This window comes from Anabrus simplex, chromosome 7 (genome assembly GCF_040414725.1).
Source record: "Anabrus simplex isolate iqAnaSimp1 chromosome 7, ASM4041472v1, whole genome shotgun sequence".
Lineage (NCBI taxonomy): Eukaryota > Metazoa > Arthropoda > Insecta > Orthoptera > Tettigoniidae > Anabrus > Anabrus simplex.
Window position 1 is genome coordinate 57405371 of NC_090271.1, and position 24714 is coordinate 57430084.

Sequence of the window (24714 nt, forward strand, 5' to 3'; positions counted from 1 at the left end):
TTATTAATGCTTTTTTTCTTTCGTTGCGTGAGGTTATGTTTGCCAGTGAGTTACCCAAGTGCATTACTTGAATATTGTAAATGCACCTTGTTGGATACATTTTGGAAATAGATTTTTCCATGGCATCTGAAAGGTTCAAACTGTGAATCAAAGTTAACTGCAGGCAGTAACGGGTATTAGAATATTTTGTGACGCCACAAGGGTTGGCATTTCTGAATTACGAGTTGGCGGTTAATTCGAAATCACGTAACTCGAAGACCGATTTTTGCGCCCCAACGACCTCAAATTAACAAGGTTTTACTGTATAGTGTCTTTTGTTGTACAGTAATACAATCAACATTTCATTAAAAATGGTGCAAGGAAAGCTTCGAAGTCACAATGGAAAGTCACTGCTTCTCTGAAGTGCTGAGTGTGTTCACTCTCTTGACTGTGACATAAACTTGGCATCAAGGTACCCACATTTCAGTCAAGTCAGCCAAGTCGCTCTGACCTAGAGTGATCAGTTCCCTAATTAACAACCATTCCTATTCTCTGATTACTTATAGGTTATTTTCTTTCTTTATGTACAGAATTCTACTGTTACTTTTTTCATCTGTTTACAGTCTGCTCAATCCCGTTTAAAACATCCTACTGATCTTATACTTTCTTTGTAGTAAGGATACATGAATGCTGTGGCTACACGAAGAACAGTAGGGGCCAGCTCCCACGACTCAGACTGAAGCTGATTCAGCACCAATTGTAGCACATGGGAGCGACTCTGCAGTACGATGTGCAAACTATTCCGATTTGGATGAAAGCTCTCAGCGATACTTCCTAATGTTCTCAAGGCAGCTTCTCGCAGCACCAGATCCTGAAAATCAAATCGTTAAAAAAAAATTGAAGAAAGAAATTACAATTAGTCAAGTCAAGAAACAGGACATGACTAGCTTTGTTAGACATTAGAAATGTTCAGGTCTGAAAAAAAAAAAAAAAAAAAAAAAAAAAAAAAAAAAAAAAAAAAAAAAAAAGAGGAAGAAGAAGTGCACTACATTGCATTAACCCTTAGCAGACAAATTTTTCTTCTTGTGTAGTCCTGTGCTAGTCATATTTTTTTTTCCTCAAAAAAAGCTGTATATTCACAATGAAGGTATAATGAAGATACAAAGTCTGACTCACAACATTGTGAATTAATTTATCAATATAGAAACACACTGTAAGCAATAAACATGTAGTTAAACAGTTTTCCCCTTTCCTACTTATATTTTTTCTCCGTGTGGTACTTCTCAAAGCAAATTCCAGGTTGAAGTCCAGGTTTCTTGTGGCAGGTGTTGCAAAAATACACTGTTTCTCTTCTTCCCACTTTTTCTATCTGTTACTGCACACTGCACAATCTTTGGAACTTCTCTTTGGTGTTTGAATATATGAAGTGAGGCTTCCCATTCAGCCATTTTTCTTCATTACTGGTTGATGGTCTTCCTCTCTTGTTGACATTTCGGTTACGGATATCACCAACCAACTCTCGTACCAGTTCTTTCCTGTATTGCCCTTGCCTCAGTGGCTTCTGCTGCTGTGATTTCCTTTCCATGTTGAATAATAAGAAGCTGTTCACCACACAGAAATCCAGCAACAGAAGAAAAGTTTTGTTGTTACCACAAAGACGCACACATGAAATGCTGTCATTTATGTACATTATTTTATTTACAAACTATATACACATTATACATACACATCAATAAACCACCATTTTGAACACTTGACTTCTACGCTCTTGAACAAAACCATGTTACGAAGAATAAGAATAAGACTGGAGACTGCAACACTTGCATATCAACCAACTACCAACGAAACAAATTCACATACTCGATTAACGACTTGCACTTGTAACTCTCACTAAAACAACTCCACTCAACCCTCAAGACTGCCTCTTTGTATACACCGCCTGGCCAGGCTTCTATAAGAATATGACACAACATGTTTTCCCATAATCAGTATCAGTATCAGTATTGATTGATTGAGTGATATTTAGTGTTACGGGGGTGAGGAGTAAGGAGCTCTCCCGGCTCCGGTAATACTGCCAAATGAATGGAAATGAAATCTGAACTGAATCGATAATATGATCGATCGATATGAATTTTCTAAACCTTTCTTATCTTAAGCCAACAACTGTCACACATACACGCATTATATAACATTACATAACTTTTCTCGATGCGAATCTTGTTTGGAGAATTAAGTAATTTAATAGATATATATTTACCAGATATTGTAATAGGAGTTGAATCATGGCTGAGAAATGATATAATGGATGCAGAAATTTTCTCACGGCACTGGAGTGTGTATCGTAGAGATAGGATAGGAAAGGTGGGAGGGGGAGTTTTCATTCTGGTGAAAGAAGAATTTGTAAGCTACGAAAAAGTTAAAGATGACACACATGAAATTCTAGGTGTAAGGCTCATTTCTAAAGATAATAGGCAACTTGATATATTTGGAGTGTACAGATCGGGAAAGGGTAGCACTGATGCGGATTCGGAATTATTTGATAGGATAGTCAGCTATGTGGGAAACGACATGGAAAGAAATGTGATTGTAGCGGGAGATCTGAATTTGCCAGATGTCAATTGGGAAGGAAATGCGAACGACAGGAACCATGACCAACAAATGGCAAATAAGTTAATATGGGAAGGACAGCTGATTCAGAAAGTGATGGAACCAACCAGAGGGAAAAATATTTTGGATGTGATGCTGATAAAACCAGATGAGCTCTATAGGGAAACTGAAGTAATAGATGGTATTAGTGATCATGAAGCTGTTTTTGTGGTAGTTAAAAATAAATGTGATAGAAAGGAAGGTCTTAAAAGTAGGACTGTTAGGCAGTACCATATGGCTGATAAAGCAGGTATGAGGCAGTTTCTAAAAAGTAACTATGATCGGTGGAAAACGGTAAATAAAAATGTAAACAGACTCTGGGATGGGTTTAAAGAAATTGTTGAGGAATGCAAAAACAGGTTTGTACCTTTAAGGGTGGTAAGGAATGGTAAAGACCCACCTTATTATAATAGAGAAATAAAGAGACTAAGAAGGAGGTGCAGACTGGAAAGAAATAGAGTTAGAAATGGCTGTGGAAGTAAGGAGAAATTGAAGGAACTTACTAGAAAATTGAATCTAGCAAAGAAGGCAGCTAAGGATAACATGATGGCAAGCATAATTGGCAGTCATACAAATTTTAGTGAAAAATGGAAGGGTATGTATAGGTATTTTAAGGCAGAAACAGGTTCCAAGAAGGACATTCCAGGAATAATTAATGAACAAGGGGAGTGTGTATGTGAGGATCTTCAAAAGGCAGAAGTATTCAGTCAGCAGTATGTAAAGATTGTTGGTTACAAGGATAATGTCGAGATAGAGGAAGAGACTAAGGCCAAAGAAGTAATAAAATTTACGTATGATAACAACGTCATTTACAATAAGATACAAAAGTTGAAAACTAGAAAAGCGGCTGGAATTGATCAGATTTCTGGGGATATACTAAAGACAATGGGTTGGGATATAGTATCATATCTGAAGTACTTATTTGATTATTGTTTGGTCGGAGGAGCTATACCAGATGAATGGAGAGTTGCTATAGTAGCCCCTGTGTATAAAGGAAAGGGTGATAGACATAAAGCTGAAAATTACAGGCCAGTAAGTTTGACATGCATTGTATGTAAGCTTTGGGAAGGCATTCTTTCTGATTATATTAGACATGTTTGTGAAATTAATAACTGGTTCGATAGAAGGCAATTCGGTTTTAGGAAAGGTTATTCCACTGAAGCTCAACTTGTAGGATTCCAGCAAGATATAGCAGATATCTTGGATTCTGGAGGTCAAATGGACTGTATCGCGATTGACATGTCTAAAGCATTTGATAGGGTGGATCATGGGAGACTACTGGCAAAAATGAGTGCAATTGGACTGGACAAAAGAGTGACTGAATGGGTTGCTATATTTCTAGAAAATAGATCTCAGAGAGTTAGAGTAGGTGAAGCTTTGTCTGACCCTGTAATAGTTGAGAGGGGAGTTCCTCAGGGCAGTCTTATCGGACCTTTATGTTTTCTTATATATATAAATGATATGAGTAAAGGAGTGGAATCGGAACTAAGGCTTTTTGCGGATGATGTTATTCTATATAGAGTGATAAATAAGTTACAAGATTGTGAGCAACTGCAACGTGACCTCGAAAATATTGTGAGATGGACAGCAGGCAATGGTATGTTGATAAATGGGGCTAAAAGTCAGGTTGTGAGTTTTACAAATAGGAAAAGTCCTCTCAGTTTTAATTACTGCGTTGATGGGGTGAAAGTTCCTTTTGGGGATCATTGTAAGTATCTAGGTGTTCATATAAGGAAAGATCTTCACTGGGGTAATCACATAAATGGGATTGTAAATAAAGGGTACCGATCTCTGCACATGGTTATGAGGCTGTTTAGGGGTTGTAGTAAGGATGTAAAGGAGAGTGCATATAAGTCTCTGGTAAGACCCCAACTAGAGTATGGTTCCAGTGTATGGGACTCTCACCAGGATTACCTGATTCAAGAACTGGAAAAAAATCCAAAGAAAAGCAGCTCGATTTGTTCTGGGTGATTTCCGACAAAAGAGTAGCGTTACAAAAATGTTGCAATGTTTGGGTTGGGAAGAATTGAGAGAAAGAAGAAGAGCTGCTCGACTAAGTGGTATGTTCCGAGCTGTCAGCGGAGAGATGGCGTGGAATGACATTAGTAGACGAATAGATTTGAATGGCGTCTATAAAAGTAGGAAAGATCACAATATGAAGATAAAGTTGGAATTCAAGAGGACAAACTGGGGCAAATATTCATTTATAGGAAGGGGAGTTAGGGATTGGAATAACTTACCAAGGGAGATGTTCAATAAATTTCCTATTTCTTTGAAATCATTTCGGAAAAGGCTAGGAAAGCAACAGATAGGGAATCTGCCACCTGGGCGACTGCCCTAAATGCAGATCAGTATTGATTGATTGATTGATTGAGTGATAATTTTGAGAGTCTCCAATAGTCTATTTACCAATGGATCGAATGTTCGATTAACCTCTAGTGACAAAGTGTGTTATTCTGGACTATTACAGTATGTTGCACAACATTACATTGGATTTATACATCATACAAACAGGTAATAATAAATTATATACTATTAATTAAGTGTTCTTACATCAAATAAACTCTTATCAATATACATACAAGCAAACGTGTCGTAACATAACCTCACATACAACACACGATTTATACCAAATAAAGTCCGAACATAACTACATAAATAATAATAATAATAATAATAATAATAATAATAATAATAATAATAATAATAATAACAATAACAATAACAATAATAATAATAATAATAATAATAATAATAATAATAATAATAATAATAATAATAATAATAATAATAATAATAATAATAATAATAATAACAGATGTAAACAATTTCATAGCCACACCTCATAAGTCATCATAATGAACATAATAATAATTATTATTATTATTATCGAGCTCGATATTTCCATTATTTACCCATGGGTTAGAGAATTGTGTCCAAGTTATACTCGTCCATTACACTTGCATCAGTTTATGCAACCATTTATAAGATTTCTTCCCAAAATTATATGTTGACGTATAGTGATCGGATATGTCTACTCCTCCCATATGGTCAGTGTAATCACAAATCATTACAGGTTTCAGAATAGGATCAACATTCTTCCTACTTTTAGGTGTGTATTGCTGCATTCTGATGTTGTGCCATGTACTCAACATTGATACAGTCCTTTTGTCCTTCCATGAAAGAGCAACCATTTTATCCTCCTTCCTGAATACCACATCATCATGCTTTTTCATCTTCTTCAAAGCCACTGATTACATTTGAGTTGGCAATCCTTTCCTGTTTGTATTCACTGTTCGCGTTATGTGAAACCCTAATTTAAGCAGTTCCTGTGCCAGATCACAACTGGTATACAATCTGTCAGTGTAGATGTGGAAGCCAGCATTACCATTGATATTGTGAAGCATCTGTTGGCATTACTAAAGAACAATTCTTGTTGTAAACGGATGATTCAGATATGTTAGTGCATTTTTTGTGGGAGCACCGTAGTATGGAATGAATGAGCACATAAATGCTGTCTTTGAATCTGCTGCTACAAATATGCGCAGTCCCCACTTAATCGGTTTCTGCGGATTGTAACACTTGAAAATGATGCGTCCTCTGAAGCCCACCATGCTTTCATCTATAGAAATATTATGCCCTGGAACATAATACTCTCTAAATTTCCCTTCCAAATAGTCCACTACATTATGTATTTTGTCACCCCTGGTTCGGCAGCAGGACCAGGAGGGCACACATGAAACATCTAAAAAATGGTTAGAAAACCGTCTCTGGAAAACACATTTTTGAAAAATGAGCATTTGTCTACCTAATCTTCAGCAAAATAATCTTTTATATCTGGTTTAGACTTCATTCCCATATTGAGTACCACAGCAAGAAAAGCCCTCATTTCAGTCCAATTAGCCCAGATGCTCCTCTCCCTCAATGGTGTATTCGTTTGTAACTTTTCTCTTGCATAACGGTTAGTCTCATCAACAATTTGTTGTAACAATTCTTCCATAAAAATTCAACGGGAGTAGATGGTTTCTTACCTGTGGGAGGTGAGAAACCACTAATCAAACTGTGCGGTTTCTTTACAAAGTTCGGATCAGCTGGACGATAAACTCTCCAACCACTGTCTGGTTCACTACTATTTATATTGCTTTTATTCTTGCTTTCAACTAATTCCATTTCAATAGAATTATCATCATCGTCTCCAAAACACCAAACTCACTGTCCAAAACATAATTCGTCATCACTGCTGTCAATTTCATTCAACATCGAGCTTTAACAGACGAAGTAGCACTACCCTGTCTATGCGCCACCATTTTTACAGCTGACTAATATAAACAACAGCTCGTTCTTTATTTACCTGTAAAACTTGTTAAACAAAGCTTTAACACATCCAGAAGGCTGTAACATTGCTGAAATTTCTATACAATAACTACAGATAGCAGCAGGACGCATAATTGCTTCACATGCGTACATATTTACCGTGGAAACAGCCGGCGGGTATATCCCGACATACGTCCAGAACAGGAAACTAGGATGTCGGGAAATGCCCGACAGTTGTCCGCTGAGGGTTAAGGACCAGACATCCTTGGGCAATGGCTTAAATGCAGCTGCTATGGTGTTAGTATAACATAGTTCCACCTTTGCTGCTATCATAGCCTCTACCCTTGTGAGACTACTTTCCACTATGTTTCGTTAGATATTTGCAGGTATTTTCTTCCATTCCACTGAAACATGGCAAACAGTTTTGAAGCCGTTTTGTGCACTACTGTACATTCAATGTTACTTCAAGCCTGTATCTTGCAGTCTAAAAGCTCTAGGATTAGGCTTAGGTTCTAAGTGACCTTCAGACTTAAAGAAGTCAGATGAGTCTTCGTCCTTGTCCTTGCTTCCACATTCCACTGCTCCTCATTCCTACACTAACCATGATTGTGTTTATCCTCTTATATGTTCCTATATTTATATAACTAGTGTATTCCTTTCCATTACTTCTTCTTGTTTCCAAATTTGGCCGCCTATGGACCGCATTGAACTTACTTTCCATTACTTATTTTATACCTAAAAACAACCTCAGAATCATAGAATATAAATTGGGAAACTGAGGAAAGCATACTTCTTGGCATGAATGGAAAGAATTGGCCTTCATCATAACCCTTTCAAAAACAAAAATTATGGGTAATAGATGGGTCACAGCAGGAACCGTACATGTGGAAAACATCCTACTAGAACATGTCAGTGAATACACCTATCTCAGTCAACTCATCAACATGAAGGAGGATCTGACACCAGAAATATAGTACCGCATCAAGCTGAGCTGGAAAGCGTATGGAAGGTATTCAGATGTCTTTTAAATAAAAAAGTTCAGTAGACTTGAAGAGAATGGATTTTTATCAGTGTATCCTCCCTGTACTAAATGAATGTGAGACTCAGACACTGAACAAATTTATCAAACAAAAACATAGAATACGTCAAAGAGGCATGGAAATATCAATGCTGAATTTCTTACAAAGAGATAGAAAGTTATACCGTATTTACGCGAATAATCCCCACATAGTTTTTTAAAAATTTGAGGCACGAAATAAGGGTGCGAGTTTTATTTGCGTCAATATTGGCATTTAAATTTTTAATGAGCCTTCCTAAAGTTAGGGTGCGGGCATTATTCGCATAAATACGGTATTCAGTTACTAAGGTTACTGACGTCGTTCAAAGGGTGGCAACACTGAAATGGCAATGGGCTGGACATGTGGCTCATAGGAAGGACTGTCAATGAAAAAAAGTTGTTCTGGAGTGGAGTCCTAGAGAATATCAGAGGCCAAGAGGAAGCCCATTGGACCAATGGCAAAAGAACTTATGGAGAACTACTGGAGTTTATTAGCAGAGAATTGCCCAAGACCATACTACCTGGAAACAACTACAGTGAAGCCTCGTTAGTGCATTCCTCATTAACACATTTTCCCGCTTAGCACGTCATAAACTCAAAGTTCTGATTATCATCGTATTAAATCTATATAAAAATCTTGCTTATCACGTCACGAATTTTCACTACTACCACTCAGTACGATCACATTTTTCATAGCCCTGAAAATGTTCTTTGTCATCCTTTGCAAAACAAACATGATTTCGAACTCGGGTAAGATCCGTCACCACAGTTGCGTGATTAAAGAAAAAGACCTTAAATTTCTGAACTTCATAGGATAAGTTGCACCTTCGAGGAGCAAGCCGTTAGCCTCAGGAATGTTCAGTTTTGCTTGCTGGTTAGCAGCAAGATTGCTGAATAACACGGTGAGTCTATTTGTGCTTTTATTTTGCATTGCATTCAGAAGTTAGAAATTTATTTTGTGTTGACTGGTACAGTGAAATGTAGTAAATATTTGTCGCTTGATACGGTAGCCTATAGCTGGATTAGGAACATACCTATCGCATCACAAATTTTTTATATTACCGCTTACTATGAGTACGATCACATTTTTTCTAGCCCTGAAAGTGTTGGCCATCCCTTGTGAAAGAAACCGTGATTTCCAACTCGGGTAAGAGCAGTCGCCACAGTTGCGTGATTACGGAAAAAGTGAGCCTATTTGTGTTTTTATTTTGCATTTCATTCAAAAGTTAGAAATTTATTTTGTGTTGGGTGGTACAGTGAAGTTTAGTCATGTGATACGGCAGTCTATATCTGGATTAGGGACATAATCATGTGAAAATGACTAGCGGGGTGCACATTTCTCTTGTGATAGCCTAGTTATGGATACGGAGAAAGTCGTTAAATTCCGTACTAATGAAGACGAAATTAAAATCTTTCAGAAAGTGGACTGGTGTCCGCATCTTTAAGTGCGCAGAACTCATACCTTCGCTTTTCAACCTGATCATTCGACTTGGTCAAAGTTTTTCAAAATGGTGGTCCAAGTCATTCCTCCTGATTTCTATCAGTCACACATGCTGGAGTGTAACCTCCAATTCACTGTTAAAGAGTGTGACCAGAAAATAATGTTTAATAACCAACTGCTCTGATATAAAAGGCTTCTACTAATATTTATTTTAGAAAGAGTGTGATCTGCAACAATACCTGAATGTTTTTATTTGTCCCCATGCATACGTTTTCATATTTGTTGTTTGGTGTTTTTCACACCTTTCAATGCACTTGTTATTTTATAAGCCCCAGCAGAAAAGGTTTTCATATTTGTTCTCTTGTGGTTTTCACACCTTTTAATACTTTCCTCTCATCTTTAGAAATGGTAGATGTAGTTTTTACTGTACCTGCGGATACACAACGTAAATGTAAATGCCCTCATGTTGATAAGAAACATGTCTAGTGTTTACATATCCCTGTTAGATAGTTTTTATTCATATATTCAGTAGTACATTTTCTCGCTTAACACGTTCATTTTTGTTGTCCACTGCAGAAACGTCTTTAACGAGGTGGTCAAATATCTTGCTCACAGACTTTAGGAGGCCACATCATAATATAATGACTGAACTCACTGATGATCATGATCACAATGATGATGATGATGATGATGATGATGATGATGATGATGATGACGACGACGACGACGACGACGACGACTGAATGATATTCTATAGTTCATTAATTTTACTTATGTGCATCACGTTTTAGCATGCAAAATAAACAATATAACCTAACTCACCTTGCCCACATTCAACTGATGCAGCACCCACTCAGTAACAGCATGTTCAAGACGTGGCAGTAGTTCTGTCCCCGGTGCTTCCAGAGCCACTTCACCATAGCAGAGTAATAATGTAAGCCGGACACGATCCAATTCCCCCTCGTGTTTCACATCCTTCATAAAGCTGAGGAGCCGTGATGACTTACGAGACAGTTCATCCTTTCGCAGAGCCTCCAATTTCTGCAACACCATGTCTACGTGGTGGCGTGCACAAATTCCGACTGCACGTGAACAGGCCTGGAATGATTTCATCAAACTGTGATTACGTGATTGTATATAAGAAGTTAACTTTAAGGGGGGAAAGGGGCAGGGTGGGGGAAGGATGGGGGAAGGGGCAAAACAGTGAATTTCATCAGAAGATATTCTAAATCATAGTCACAAGATCTCCAGTTTTATGTGGAATCTGAACCACATGAAGGAGACGATTCATCTCAAAGCTCTCACAACTGGCTGCAGCCACCTTACTGAGAAACCAGTGATAATGTTTCTCACTATCATAACCCAAATTAATCAATCCTCCTAATAGGCTTTGGAAAAACTGAGATTCAGGAATTCTGCTTAGGCCAACAAACTGGCAGGCATAAGGCTGTAACACTTAATACTTACACACTGCAGTGATATGACGAGTATAGCAGCAATACATAATATGAATTAAATTCTCTTCTACATAGTGCTGAGAATTATATTCATTAAACATCCAAAAATATGCACTATACAATGCACAAATATTGCACTTAACCCTTCTGAGAGGAAGCATTTAAAAATCTAGCCTTCACTAGATGTGGGAGGAGCTTTCACTGGGCATTTAAAGGCTAGCATACCTGTGCACCAAACTGTTGATACCATATCTCTGTTAATTTCCAACCAATTTTGATTATATTGGAAATAGCTTTTCTGCTCCACCATATACAGTGTGTTTAGTCTCGTTGTCATTGAAGTGAGGTAATTAGCATATGGATTCAAATTTGTCTACAGATATGAATGAAATAAGGGGCGTGACAATGGTACAATTTTTTGAGAGTAAGACCTAAAATGTAGTTTCTGAAACCTACTATTCCCATCAACATGAAGAGTACTAAGGTAACATAAATCTCATTTAGATTGACCGGAATCAATTCCCTTACCCTAGATCGAAGTGGAAATAACATTCCTTGGGACTTTATGTACCGCTAAGTGTAGTGATTTGTTTCTGTTACACTCAGCTGGACGAGTTCAAGTGATAAAAAAAGTTTGAAAGACTACTGGTTTCACGACATTTAGAGCTAAACCTTGGGGTGAAAATACCTTACAAAATATTTATTTCTTACATAATTACAATGTCATTCCAGTAAAATTTACATGCAGCACTACCACATCTAGCTGGAAGTGTCAGAAATAACAGTCTCATCTGTATCATTTCAGCCTCATCATGGTCTAATTCGGCAATATCAACAGCAATGTCATCAGAATTATCGCTATAATTATAACTACTTACTGTATGGAAGTGAGACCTGGAAAGTGACCAAAGACATTACCACAAGGTTACAGACTTTTATAAATCGGTGTTTGAGGTACATTATGAGAATATGGTGGCCAAAAACCATCTCAAACAAAGACCTTTGGGAGGCCACAAGTCAAAGTCCCATACAGGAACAGATAATGAGAAGAAAATGGAGATGGATCGGGCACACCCTGAGAAGACCACAAGAAAGTATCACAAGGCAGGCATTGAGTTGGAATCCACAAGGCAGTCGCAGGCAAGGCAGACCAAGGATTACCTGGAAGAGAACCACAGACAAGGAGATTGCTGGAGTTAACAAGACATGGAGGGAGGTGAAAGCATTGGCAGCAGATAGAACAAGCTGGAGAAATTTCGTCAAGACCCTATGTTCCACCTGGAATATAAAGGAAATAACAACAACCTCATAATTACTAAAACATTCATTTAATATGCCTTATATAAAATCACTAAAATATTATTCTTGTTTACTGACGCCACTGCGGGAAAAGTACACGAGCAAATAGTCGATGAATTTTACACATAGTTAACGAGGTGAAAAATCGTTCAAATGAATCGATAGATGTATGAAACAAAAGAATGAAGCTTTATCTACATGGCTGTGAAGATACCTTGGACATAGTTTGAAGGAAACTCACAAGATGGAATGGCAATGCAGATGCGGCACAATGCCTGTCAGACACATCACTCCACAGCAGCAGATGGCTACTGCATGACATGTGCTACACAACACTCCACGCTGTCGGGTTAAATATACACTACAAACTTTGAGTCTGCAAGGCAATGGGTTCGGATATAGTACCACACCTGAAGTACTCATGTGATTACTGTTTGCATGAAGGAGCTATCCCAAATGAATGGAAAGTTGCTATAGCAGCCCCAGTGTACAAAAGAAAGGGTGATAAACATAAAGTGTATAATTACCGGTCAGTCAGCTTGAAACGTGTTGCAAGTAAGCTCTAGGAAAACATTATTTCTGATTATATTAGACGCGTTTGCAAAATTACTAACAGGCTTAATAAAAGGTAGTTCGTATTTAAAAAAGGTTATTCCAGTGAGGCTCAACTTATAGGATTCCAGCAAGATATAGCAGATATTTTAGATTCAGGTCAACTGACTGTATCGCTATTGACCAACCCATGGCTTTTGATATGATAAATAACGGAAGACTAGTGAACTACAGTAGAACCTCGATTATATGTACCCAGAAACTACATTTTCCCGTATTATTCGTTCAAATTACGTGGTCCCGCGAGCATCCTAATTAAATGTTGTAAAAATCCCGCACTATCCATTCCTCGAAGAAACAATTTCCCGGATCAACCATCAATGCTAAATCCTCGATTGCGCATTTTTTTCAAGAAACTGTATCCCACAAAAGGTCGGCTACGGCATACTTACGGATCTTTGTGTTAACGTCCCGTCATTGCGGTAATTTGAGGAAGTACTGTACCGTACTGGAAAAGCGATCGGCGGTGAACTTGCATAAGGGACCATCTTAGCATCGCATTCAGGTGGTACTGTTTAGAGAATCCTCGGAAATCATAAAGCAGAGAGTGTCCACAACAATTGGAAGGAGACAGAGCTCATTTTGACAGCTCTACTTGAAGACGGAACGAGTTTCGTCAAATGTTCGTACTTGCAAAACGTCTAGGCCCTATATTTATTGTCCAGGGTTACATGTTACTTTTTTCGAGTGTATCGCCGAACAGGTTTTTGGCACTTCCCTCAGGGCACTGCATAGTCACTGGGCTTTCAGGCAGGAACTGAAGCTGCTCCTTCTTAAGTAACACAAATTTAGTATTGTAATATTATCGTATACGATTATGTTAAACTGTATATAGGATAATATCTTTTGTTTATTTCCACCTATTCAATACATTACAAGAAGTTGGCATTTACTTTAAAACATTATTCATTTAAAACATTATTCCCCTACCATTCACAACTCCCTCCCGTTCACGAATCACAAGCCTACAACTCCGCCCCCTCCTACCCACCCCCCTCTAGCCAGACGACATACGTACAACACAAGGAGTAAAAACCGTTAGTGACCATTAGTATCCTAATAGCGCCTCACACAGCTTGTTAAATGGGCCTACAACGCCATAGGTAAGCACCAACATTTTCTCACTAACAACACTTAAACAAAACCTTCCCATGTTTTCTTTCATTTTCGTCAAAATTAACTACAGTTTTTTCTTCATTTCAGAACCATTCTATAACAACAATAATTCAACAGCTTCACCAAACTTCCATAATACTCTTCAATAGTATAAATTATTTACAATCAACGTTTTATAAAATATATTGTCATCGAAGAAGAACACAACAGCTCTCCAACCTTCACGTCAAAAAAACCATACCAACGTTGAGAATTTCCACCCATCATCATCTCTGCAACTTTCTTTTTACAAATTAGGCCAACTATAAACATCTGGTGAACTTCTTGTCAACGCAATCTTGCCGAATAAATCTAAAATAACCTACGAAATGTTGACCAATAAATATCACGGACATACGCATGCCAACGTCAAGTAACTTTTGTCAAGCAATTGGAATGTTTTTCCTTCATATTTTTTATACTAAGCTGTATATTTTGACTTATATCTTTTTACCATACATTTAGCAGTTAATTGACCTACATTTCAAACTTTGACTACGGCTTTAAGCCATCAACTGTCTTTTATAGTCACATGACGCCTTCATTTTTAAATGTACCTCTTATGAATCTACCAGTTTTTATGTATCAATTGTTTGTATTATATATTCTCATTGTACTGATTTGATATGCCTTCCACTATGTATTAGACATCTATTAATGACTACGGCTTTAAGCCGTACAATCTTACGACGTCCTAATTAACAAAGAACTACATATGTGTTTATCATTTTATTAGATCTATAGTTATTTCATTGAACATTTTATATGTACTACCTTTGAATCCACTAGTTTTTAGTATCATTTGAATGTAATGTATATTCTCATAGAACTGATATTTTATGCCTTCCACTATCTATTAGACATCTATTAACGACTACGGCTTCAAGCCACCTTCTCTTACTATATTAGAATCAAACAAGTCCTATTCAACAAAGAACTACATATGTTTTTATCAATATATTTGATTTTTAGTTACTTCATGAACATGTTTATAACTAACGTAAATCTTACCTCTCTTATAATCATCAAACACATTTTTGAATATCTTTAACCAGATGCCTGGTAAAATAATAAGGTTTTTGATAATGACTGAAGATGCCTCACAGTGAGAGGCGAAACATGTCTCATCTGAATAATGTTTTAAAGTAAATGCCAACTTCTTGTAATGTATTGAATAGGTGGAAATAAACAAAAGATATTATCCTATATACAGTTTATGAAACTTTCAATACGGACGAAAAATGATTTTCATACGATTATGTTATCGAGACCAGAACAGATGTTGTATACATAAAGCCATAGGAGGTTTTGGGATTGCCTATTACTATTTTGGTCCTAATATAAGACTGGGAATTTGATGTTTTTGTGTTAAAATGTTATAAAAACCGCAGTCGTTTTATTTGCGCACATTACATTTAAAAAACTTTGTATCATTTCGCACTCGTACCGACTTGTACAGCGAGCACGCTTTCCAGCTGAGCTCAAGGTCGTGAATAACCATAATTTCGGAAGTGTTAATGATATATTTTCTCTTTCCAATTTGATTGTGATTAGTGAAGGGCAGAATTGAATATAATGCATTCAAGAATATTAGGATCGATACTTACATTCGAAACCATATTCTCGAGTTCAACATAACCTTTAAAAGTCGATCCAGGCCTAATTTATGCGGTACAAGATTTCAATAAACTGACTACAAACAGTATACCGGAGACCAAATTACAATGGAAGAAGAAAGAAAAAAAAAGGGGGGGGGATTTTGCTATCAAGTTGGGCGCTTTTCTATCCAATTTGCTTTATTTTATTAGATTAGAGTATTAAAAACTACCTGTGATCGATTGTTGTTTGGGTTCGCTTTACGGGTATTAGATTTTTGATCGAAGTTGCTGAACTTAAAAAGAAGTTTTCAGAGGAAACTGACGAAGTTTCCCCGGTAAAACTGAATGTAAAGTTTCGAGATTTTTAAGCCGCGCACCGATAATTAATGTTTGAAGCCGGCCCAGCGGTCTAACTTGCCTGCCTTTCACCTGGAGGGCCAGGGTTTGACTCCCAGCCAGGTCAGGCATTTTTACCTGCATACGAGGGCTGGTTCCAGGTTCACTCATTCTACGATTACCTTTAATTGAGGAACTATTAGATGGTTAGATGGCGATCCCGGTCTAGAGAGCCAGGAATAACAGCCGAGAGGATTCGTCACAATGATCATGCGTCACCTCGTAATCTGCAGGCCTTCGGACCGAGCAGCTGTCGCTTGGTAGGTGGAAGGCCCATTGGGGCTGTAGTTTTTTTTTTGCTAGTTGTTTTACGTCGCGCCGACACTGATAGGTCTTACGGCGACGATGTGACAGGAAAGGACTAGGAGTGGGAAGGAAGCGGCCATGGCCTTAATTAAGGTACAGCCCCAGCATTGGCCTGGTGTGAAAATGGGAAACCACGGAAAACCATTTTCAGGGCTGCCGACAGTGGGGTTCGAACCTACTATCTCCCGAATACTGGATACTGGCCGCACTTAAGCGACTGCAGCTATCGAGCTCGGTGGGCTGTAGTTTGGTTTGGTTTAGGGGTGTTTGTAAGATTATAAGTATTGCATATACACTTTTTTTATGTTTAGCAAAATTATTGATGGTTATTCGTTCCCAGATTTTCCGTTTTCCTGTGTTGTATGTTTTTTATTCGTGGTCCCTCTAAAAAGGGAGAATCAAGGTTCCACTGTACATCATCATCATCATCATTTCTTTGCACCAGCAAACCAGGTGCAGTTATGTATGAGCCTCCTCCAGTTTGTCCTGTCCATCCACAGATGTTGTTCATACATGCGATCTCTGATTTCAAGATCCTTGAAAATCTGCTTCTCCCATACATCACGAGTTGTTCTTCTTGGTCTCTTTCCAGGATTTAAAGTTAAAAACTTCATCACTGATCCGTATTGAACTAATAGTTACAATGCTAAAAAGAGAAAATTGTTCCACCTTTTCAATACAATAACACTATTGCACAAATCAATGTAGCAACATATTTAATTTATTAAGGGACCGGTTTCGACATCTGTCCATGTCATCATCAGCCTACACAAAAATGGCAAGAAGTTAACACAATTGTAACACTTGTGACACTTTTCTTGAATTAAAAATAGAAGTACATGTAGAGGTTTTTGAGCACTCTTGTTGCTCTAGAGGTTAAAAAGATGCAGTATAGTTCACAATTGTTGTTATTCAAGGAATAAAATTTTTGTTGCTAGGTAACAAATGATATAATTTTGTTTTAGTACTTCAAAAGGTGGATAGTGGTATATATAAAAACTCTTAGAATATGAGACTATTAGTACTGATATGGATTTTTTGAGATCTAAGGAAAAGAAAAGAAATTAAAAATAAGAAATAGAAAAGTGAAAATGGTAAGTTAAGTATTATTTAATTTAGCCTTGTCATGAAGTACAAGAGGAAGTAAGAACCGAAAATTGAATATAGGTAGGGGATAGGAGGGGGTAAGGGAGTAAGGGGAGTAGTTTAAGGTGGGTCAGGGGGGTGTTGTGGTAAGAGCAAGTAGCGTGAGAAGGTGTTGTGTATTACGTGGAAGATTGAACGCCTACTGGTCAACTTGAAGCTTTTGAAAACTAAAATAAGGAAGTCAAAAAGAATGTTCGGTTTTTCAGACAAATTGTTAAGGTTTTGGTTAGGATTAAAATATTGATCAAAGTGTATTAAACAATTTTCAGTGATATCAAGAAGAGGGCCTTAGTTTAGGGTACTGATAATTTCAATGTCTTGGTCTAATGTAGTGAAATGATGTTTTATGTCTTGCATGTGTTGCCCTATTGCTGAGAATTTATTGTATCTTGACAACAGTGGATGCACAGAGTACTGAAGAAAATTTGGAAAGAGAATGTAATACCCAAGGACTGCAGTCAAGGTATGCTTGAGGAGTCCTGTGGGGATCCTTTCTTTTCATGTGACCATACCGTTGCAATCTTTTCACTTCAAGGCTCTCCAGCTAGCTTCTTTCCAATCCAAGCTGTTGTCGGATATCCACATTCCTTATTCTATCCATTTTTATATTTTTGCAGACAAGAATGGAGGAACTTCATTTCTGTTGCCTGAAGGCGACTCATTGTTGATCCAGTAAGTGTTGCTGCTTCCAGACTGTACGTCAATAAAGGTACCAGACATATTTTATAAAAGCTGATCTTGGAAATTAACGGAAATGTTTCATCCCAAAGTATTTGATGTGATAGAATGTGGAAGCTTTCTGCATTCTATTGCTAATCTTTTGATGTATGGTATTGTCTAAGGACAGAACACTACCTAAGTACTGGACGTTGTCTACAATATCCACCTCATCTCCAATTTTTAGATGAACAATTGGAAGGTTTCTACTCATCACCAAGCCAACTATCTTGATTTTGCTGATTTTAAGACCTCAGGCAAAAGCTTCATGTCAAAGAACTAGTCTAGTTTGTACTTCTGCTTCCATGTCACCCCATACCATTACATCATCAGCAAAATTTAGGGCATTAGTTGTTGGATCCTTTCTTTTAACTGTTTTTAAAACTTCACCCATTATGACTCAGAAGAGGAATAGTGAAAGACAACTTCCTTGCTGGACTCCATTCTTCGTTTTGAACCACCTGACCTTCCATTCTGCTGGACCTTGGCACAACTTTTGGTTTCATTATATAATCGTTGTACTCGTGCTATGATGTCATATGTACCTTCTTATATCTCAAATACTCCCATATATGCCTGCATGGTACATGGTCATATGCTTTTTCAATGTCCAGAAAAACAGTTTTACCTTTCTCCCATTACTTCTAATGGAGCAATTTTGGTGGCAAAAATGAGGTCTATAGTTGATCTATGAGGTCTAAATCCATGTTTTTCCTCCTCAAGTATAGATTCAACATATTTTCAAACCCTGCTCTCAAGGATGGATTCGTAGATTTTGAGGCTATATGACAGTAGAGTTACATCTCTGTAGTTGGTACATTTCTTCCTTTCACCTTTTTTCAGCAATGGTGTGACAACTCCCTGCTTTCAATTACTGGGTATTACATTCTCTTTCCAAATTTTCTTCAGTACTCTGTGCATCCACTGTTGTCCAACCTTTCCAAGTGCTTTGATCATCTCAGCACTAAATTCATCTGATCCAATTGACTTCTTGTTTTTTAGTTTAGATACTGCTGTCTCCACTTCCAACCATGTCAAATTATTGGTATTTGTGCTACCAAAATCATAAGGTTCATTGTCTAAGGGATTGACATTTCCATCACAGTTCAGTAAAATTTCAAAGTGCCTTTGGGACACTTGTAATATTTTGGTCTTATCCCTAGTTATCTCACCATCAGGAAATTCTCCAAATTTTAGAGATTGGATAATTAGAACTAAGTTTTAACTAAGAGGGAAATCCTCTCAATTTACGGTAATTATTGTGTTGATGGTGTGATAGCACCTCATAGGGAGAACTGTAATTACCTAGGTGTTAATATAAGGAAAGATCTTCAATGGGGTAATCACATTAACAAGGCTGTAACCAAAGGTTACAGATCTCTTCATATGATTATGAGAGAATTTAGGGGTTGTAGTAAGGATGTAAAGGAGAGGGCGTGTAAGTTTCTGGTAAGACCCCAATCAGAGTATGGGTCCAGTGTATGGGGCCCACACAAGGATTACTTGATATGAGAACTGGAAAATATCCCAAGGAAAGCAGCACAATTTGTTCCAGGTGATTTCTGTTATCAAAATGTTGCAAACTTTGGGCTGGGAAGACTTAGGAGTACGGAGATAAGCTGTTCGACTGGGTATGTTCCGAGCTGTCAGTGGGGAGATGGCGTGGAGCATCACTAGATGAATAAGCTTGAGTGGAGCTTTATTGTAGGAGAGATCATAAAATGAAGATAAAGTTGGAAATCAAGATGAAAAATTGGGTAATCTTTCATGCATAGGAAAAGGAATTAGGGATTGGAATAATTTATGAAGGAAAATGTTTGATATAATTTCCCAAGTTCTTTAAAATCACTTAAGAAAATACTAGGTAAACAACAGATAGGGAATTTGCAACCTGAACAACAGACCAATATCCAAATCAATGATGATGGAGTGATTTATTGACTGGATTGATTTGACTGACTGAAGATCTTTTCAATGTACTTATAGAGGTCCCCATTTTTCCTTTTCTTTTATGACCTGACTGTAGTTTCCTGTGGTCCTAGAATTTTTCTCAGGATTTTCCTTTCCTTTCCCTTGAGTTCTTGCAAATATCCTTAATTATACAATATGAGACACTGCAAGCCATACAGACCTCCTTGTTTTACTGCTGTGTTGTATTGTTATACCTATTCTGTCTTAAATTAATATGATTTTTAAATTATCCTTTGTGTATTTGTAGCATTTTTGAATAATTATAACAACTTATGGTATCTATTATCTACTTTTGCACTTCTAATTTAAATTTAAAACTGAAATTCACATCATTTTTCCATTATCTTTCACAATGTTAAAAAAAATAAAAAAAAGAGGAAGAAATAAAGAGAATGAATCTTTACTGAACGTCCATATTTTGAAAATCAAGCTGCATCTTCATAAACCAAATGGACAGAATAACCAATAGACATAATCTAATAATAACAACAAAGAAGTACCTTGCTGTCATTGGCAGAATGTTGGCGCATTGAACTCAGCATAGCCTCCAGTTGGTGGTTGACAAACTGCTTATCTGTTGTATGGCAGACTATGATAGCTAAACACTTGTAAAGCATGCCCCTTTCCAGAGGATATGCCACATACAGAGGCAATTGCTCCATGAGTTTGACACCCAGTCCCAGAGTCCACTTCTCCTCATCCACCTCGCTCAGGGTAGCAGATACAAACTCCAGCACCAGGTCTTCCCACACTTGGTCCTGCCAGTCATCTTGGCTGTAGCCTACAGACATAAATATTATTATATCAAATACATGAAGTATGGCAACTTTACATCTGATCTTTTTAATGCTTGTCTTCATCACATTGAAATGAAATGCAACTTTATGGGACAAAAGTGTCACAGACACTCGCATCATAGAATGTGAAAGTACACACACATTTCTTTTCACCTTCCTGATGATGATGATGATGATGATGATGCTTGTTTAAAGGGGCCTAACCTCCAGATCATCAGCCACTTTTCATGTTCACACTGAATAACACCACTTATTCTATATATATATATATATATATATATATATATATATACATACGTATATTGATATTTTCTGATTTTTCCTTTGAGTTATTTCTGACAATATTTTACTGTTGATGTTGTTGAGGATGGTTGCCCAGTTGTACTTCCTCTTAAAACAGTAATCACCACCACCACCACCAACACCACCAAATGTTGATGTTGTTAAATCCTCAGCTCAAAGGCTAACAGTGGTAGTGGTGGCGGCAGTGGTGGATAATTAGACAATCATCCTCTCTAAACAAATTAACTGGAGACAAAAATGAAAATAAATCTATTTATCAAACACAGCAATTTGAAAATTATTTAAAATATAAAATGACTTTATTAAGCCAAAAAAGTGACAAACGCATCAAAAGGGGTTCTCCAAGTAACAGAACATTTGTAATTTATATGCCGTTGATTAATCCACACTCACACATAAAGCGAATGACAAGATCAGCAGTATTTACAACATCCGCTAGTATGAATTTGAGTGTCTCCTGCAAGCCGAGGTTCCATCTTAGGCCACAGAGATTGGCGCACTCTGTGAGGATGTGGGCCACAAAGTGAAGTCAGTACCACAAGAACACATTGCGGGGGTTGGAGATCTTCCCTCTTTCGGAGGTAAGAGTGTAGAGATCAGATATGCAAACAGCTACTATAGGTAGCCTAGGTAGTATTAAGGAGATGTAGAAAGGAAATGAAGAGTGAGGCAATTTCTTACGGAACCAGAATGTGCTGTTACACATCAGCCTGTCAAGCCCACTAAAGTGCAAATACACTGACCAAACCTAAGAGCAACACTTTCACACCATTCATCAGATAAACTGGCTGTGCTGGGATTGTTGTTATTAACAATGCTCATATCTAATCTATGAAACACTTTTTCGCCTTGTCAATACTTCACGTTTTATTATATTACCTCCCGTACAAGTTTCGAGAGCTCAACTGCTCTCTTCTTCAGCAGAGCAAAACATCACCAAATTCTTGGACTTGACACATTTGTACAGTACCGTCATCAGTTAAACAAATTATACATAAATCTTGAAATCATTAAAATATCTCTTTCTTCTCTAAAATGTTCACTTATACTTACTATGTCATTTGGTAAAAACTTTAAAAATAGAATAATTTTCAAATCATAAATAAAACTTATTTAGTTGCTATGTACTAAAATTCGAAATGCTCTCTGCTCTGTTCTTGAAAACTTCTTTTCTTAAATCCTCATTTACACTGCTATAAAGTTCTGAGACTCCTCATATAAATTGGAACTTCTCCTCTTAATCTCATCCAACCACGCGAGCCATTTTTAACCATCAAGTTCCTTTAAAATAAACGACAATCAAAACAATTTTAGAGACATTTTTTAATGAAAAAGATGACAACTTGGATGACTAGTGAAATTTTTTTTTTTATTACTTACTTTAGTTTCAGCTGGAACCAAATTTGTCAAAATTTGAACAAAATTACACTTGTCTGAACCAAACAAACATGTCCTTGCTCCTGTGCTTGCTGCCATTGATCTTACAAGGACAGCTGCTACTTGGTCGCTATGCTGCCGGTTACGTAATGTAGGGAAGAGCAGAAGAAGCGTGTCAACGACCGGAACTATTTCTTTCGCTCTCTCTTTCTCTCCTTTTTCCTTATATGATTGTATGCTAATTTGTACATCGCATTTTCTTCATTCAGTGGTTCATTTAAATTATTGTCATTATTGCTTCTCTGGTCTACATATATACATATTTTCTCTAGAGCGGCCATTAATTTTCCTTTCACTGGGCGAGTTGGCCGTGCAGTTAGAGTCACGCAGCTGTGAGCTTGCATCCGGGAGATAATGGGTCCGAATCCCACTGTCGGCAGCCCTGAAGATGGTTTTCTGTGGTTTCCCATTTTCACATCGGGCAAATGCTGGGGCTGTACATTAATTAAGGCCATGGTCGCTTCCTTCCCACTCCTAGGCCTTTCCTATCCCATCGTCACCATAAGATCTGTCTGCGTCGGTGCGACATAAAGCAAACAGAAATAATTATTATTATTTTCCTTTCGTTGTCATGTGCAATATTTCCATGTATTTATCTATTTCTGTAAAATCATGACTATACTCCTCCATGTGTTCGCCAATTGCTGAGAACTTTGTGTCTCTTACTGCATTCATGTGCTCCTTGAATATCGTCTCCAAATCCGGCCCCGCGGTGTAGGGGGCAACACCTCCGCCTGTCACCTGGCGGCCCCGGGTTTGATTCCCGGCCGAGTCAAGGGTTTTTAATTGTAAATGATTAATATCCCTGGCCTGGAGACTGGGTGTTTGTGTCGTCCTTAAAGTTCCTTTCCTCACATACAACACTTTACACATCTGCAATTTCGAAATACACGCAGGCTCATCACATATGGTGCACAGTAGGGGCAAAAGATCTTTCTAGGTCGACACCCTGAATAAATAGCATTTAGAAAAAAAAAAAAAAATATTGTCTCCAAACTCCTACCTGCTTGCCATAACTTTGGCACTGATGCAATATACTCCCGATTTGTTGAACTTATTGGACCTATTACGTTTATGGGAATCGAATCAAATTTTCTTAAACACAATGTCAATGCCCTTTTTGATAAAAATCTTTTTTATTCCATATGAGTGTCTGTTGTGGAATGTTATTATCACCACATTCTTCCTTTCTTTATTTTCTTTTTCCAAAGTTGATCTGTGTTTATTTACTAACTTGCTCTTTATTTTGTCTACATATTTCTTCGAACATCTGTTTCTATTCGCAACCTCATATGTTGTATTCATTTCTTTTTTGAAAGCTTGTCTTTTAAAGGGGAATTTAAGGGCCCTACTAATCATACTTTAAAATGCTGCCTTCTTCTGCTTCCCTGGATGGTTGGAGTCATTCCTAATAATAGTACATGTAGTCGTTTCTTTTCTGAAAACCTGGTACTCTTAATTCCCTATTATTTCTTGTTATTTTGACGTCTAAGTACTTCAGTGACCGTCCTCCTCTGGCTCCACTGTAAATTTGATATCTTTGTCTATTTTGTTCACCCTTCTTAATACTTCTACTGGACCTATTTCTAGTTCATCTACAATAATGAAAACATCATCCACGTATCTTACCCATTTGATTAATCTTTAATTTTCTGAATTATCTTATTTGATTCTGAATAGTCCATGTAAATATTTGCCAGAATACCCAACACAGGAGAACCCATAGCCAACCCCTTCTTCTGTTTGTATATTTTATTGTTAAACCAAAAATAATTGTTCTCTAATGTATATGCTAACATCATGATAAATTCTTCAATCTCTATTTTACTTAACCCGCTATGTTCTGTTAAATTCCTTCTAACAATGAATTGAGCAATTTTCCTTCATTTCAATATTCTTAGTTCTGTTACAGAAATCGCTTGTATTACTGACTATTACCTCGGTTGTGAATTTAAAATGCTTCCTTAAGAATACCTGTATAAATTTGGCCAAACCGTACGTTGGGCTATTTCTATAGTTTACTATCGGCCTTATGAGAATTTCTTGCTTACGGATTTTGGGTGGGAAATGCCCTCATAGTGGG

General features: G+C 37.3%; 1 protein-coding gene across 1 annotated transcript in view; it reads right to left on the reverse strand.

Moving 5' to 3' along the window:
• Positions 1-24714, reverse strand: part of c11.1 (maestro heat like repeat family protein c11.1) — a 264060-nt gene that overhangs the window by 102618 nt on the left and 136728 nt on the right. Inside the window, exons 13-15 of the mRNA XM_068228566.1 lie at positions 20595-20875; positions 10260-10535; positions 663-850 (exon numbers count right to left, since the gene is read on the reverse strand). Coding sequence (XP_068084667.1) covers positions 663-850; positions 10260-10535; positions 20595-20875 — 745 coding nt within the window. The remainder of the gene's footprint in view (positions 1-662; positions 851-10259; positions 10536-20594; positions 20876-24714) is intronic.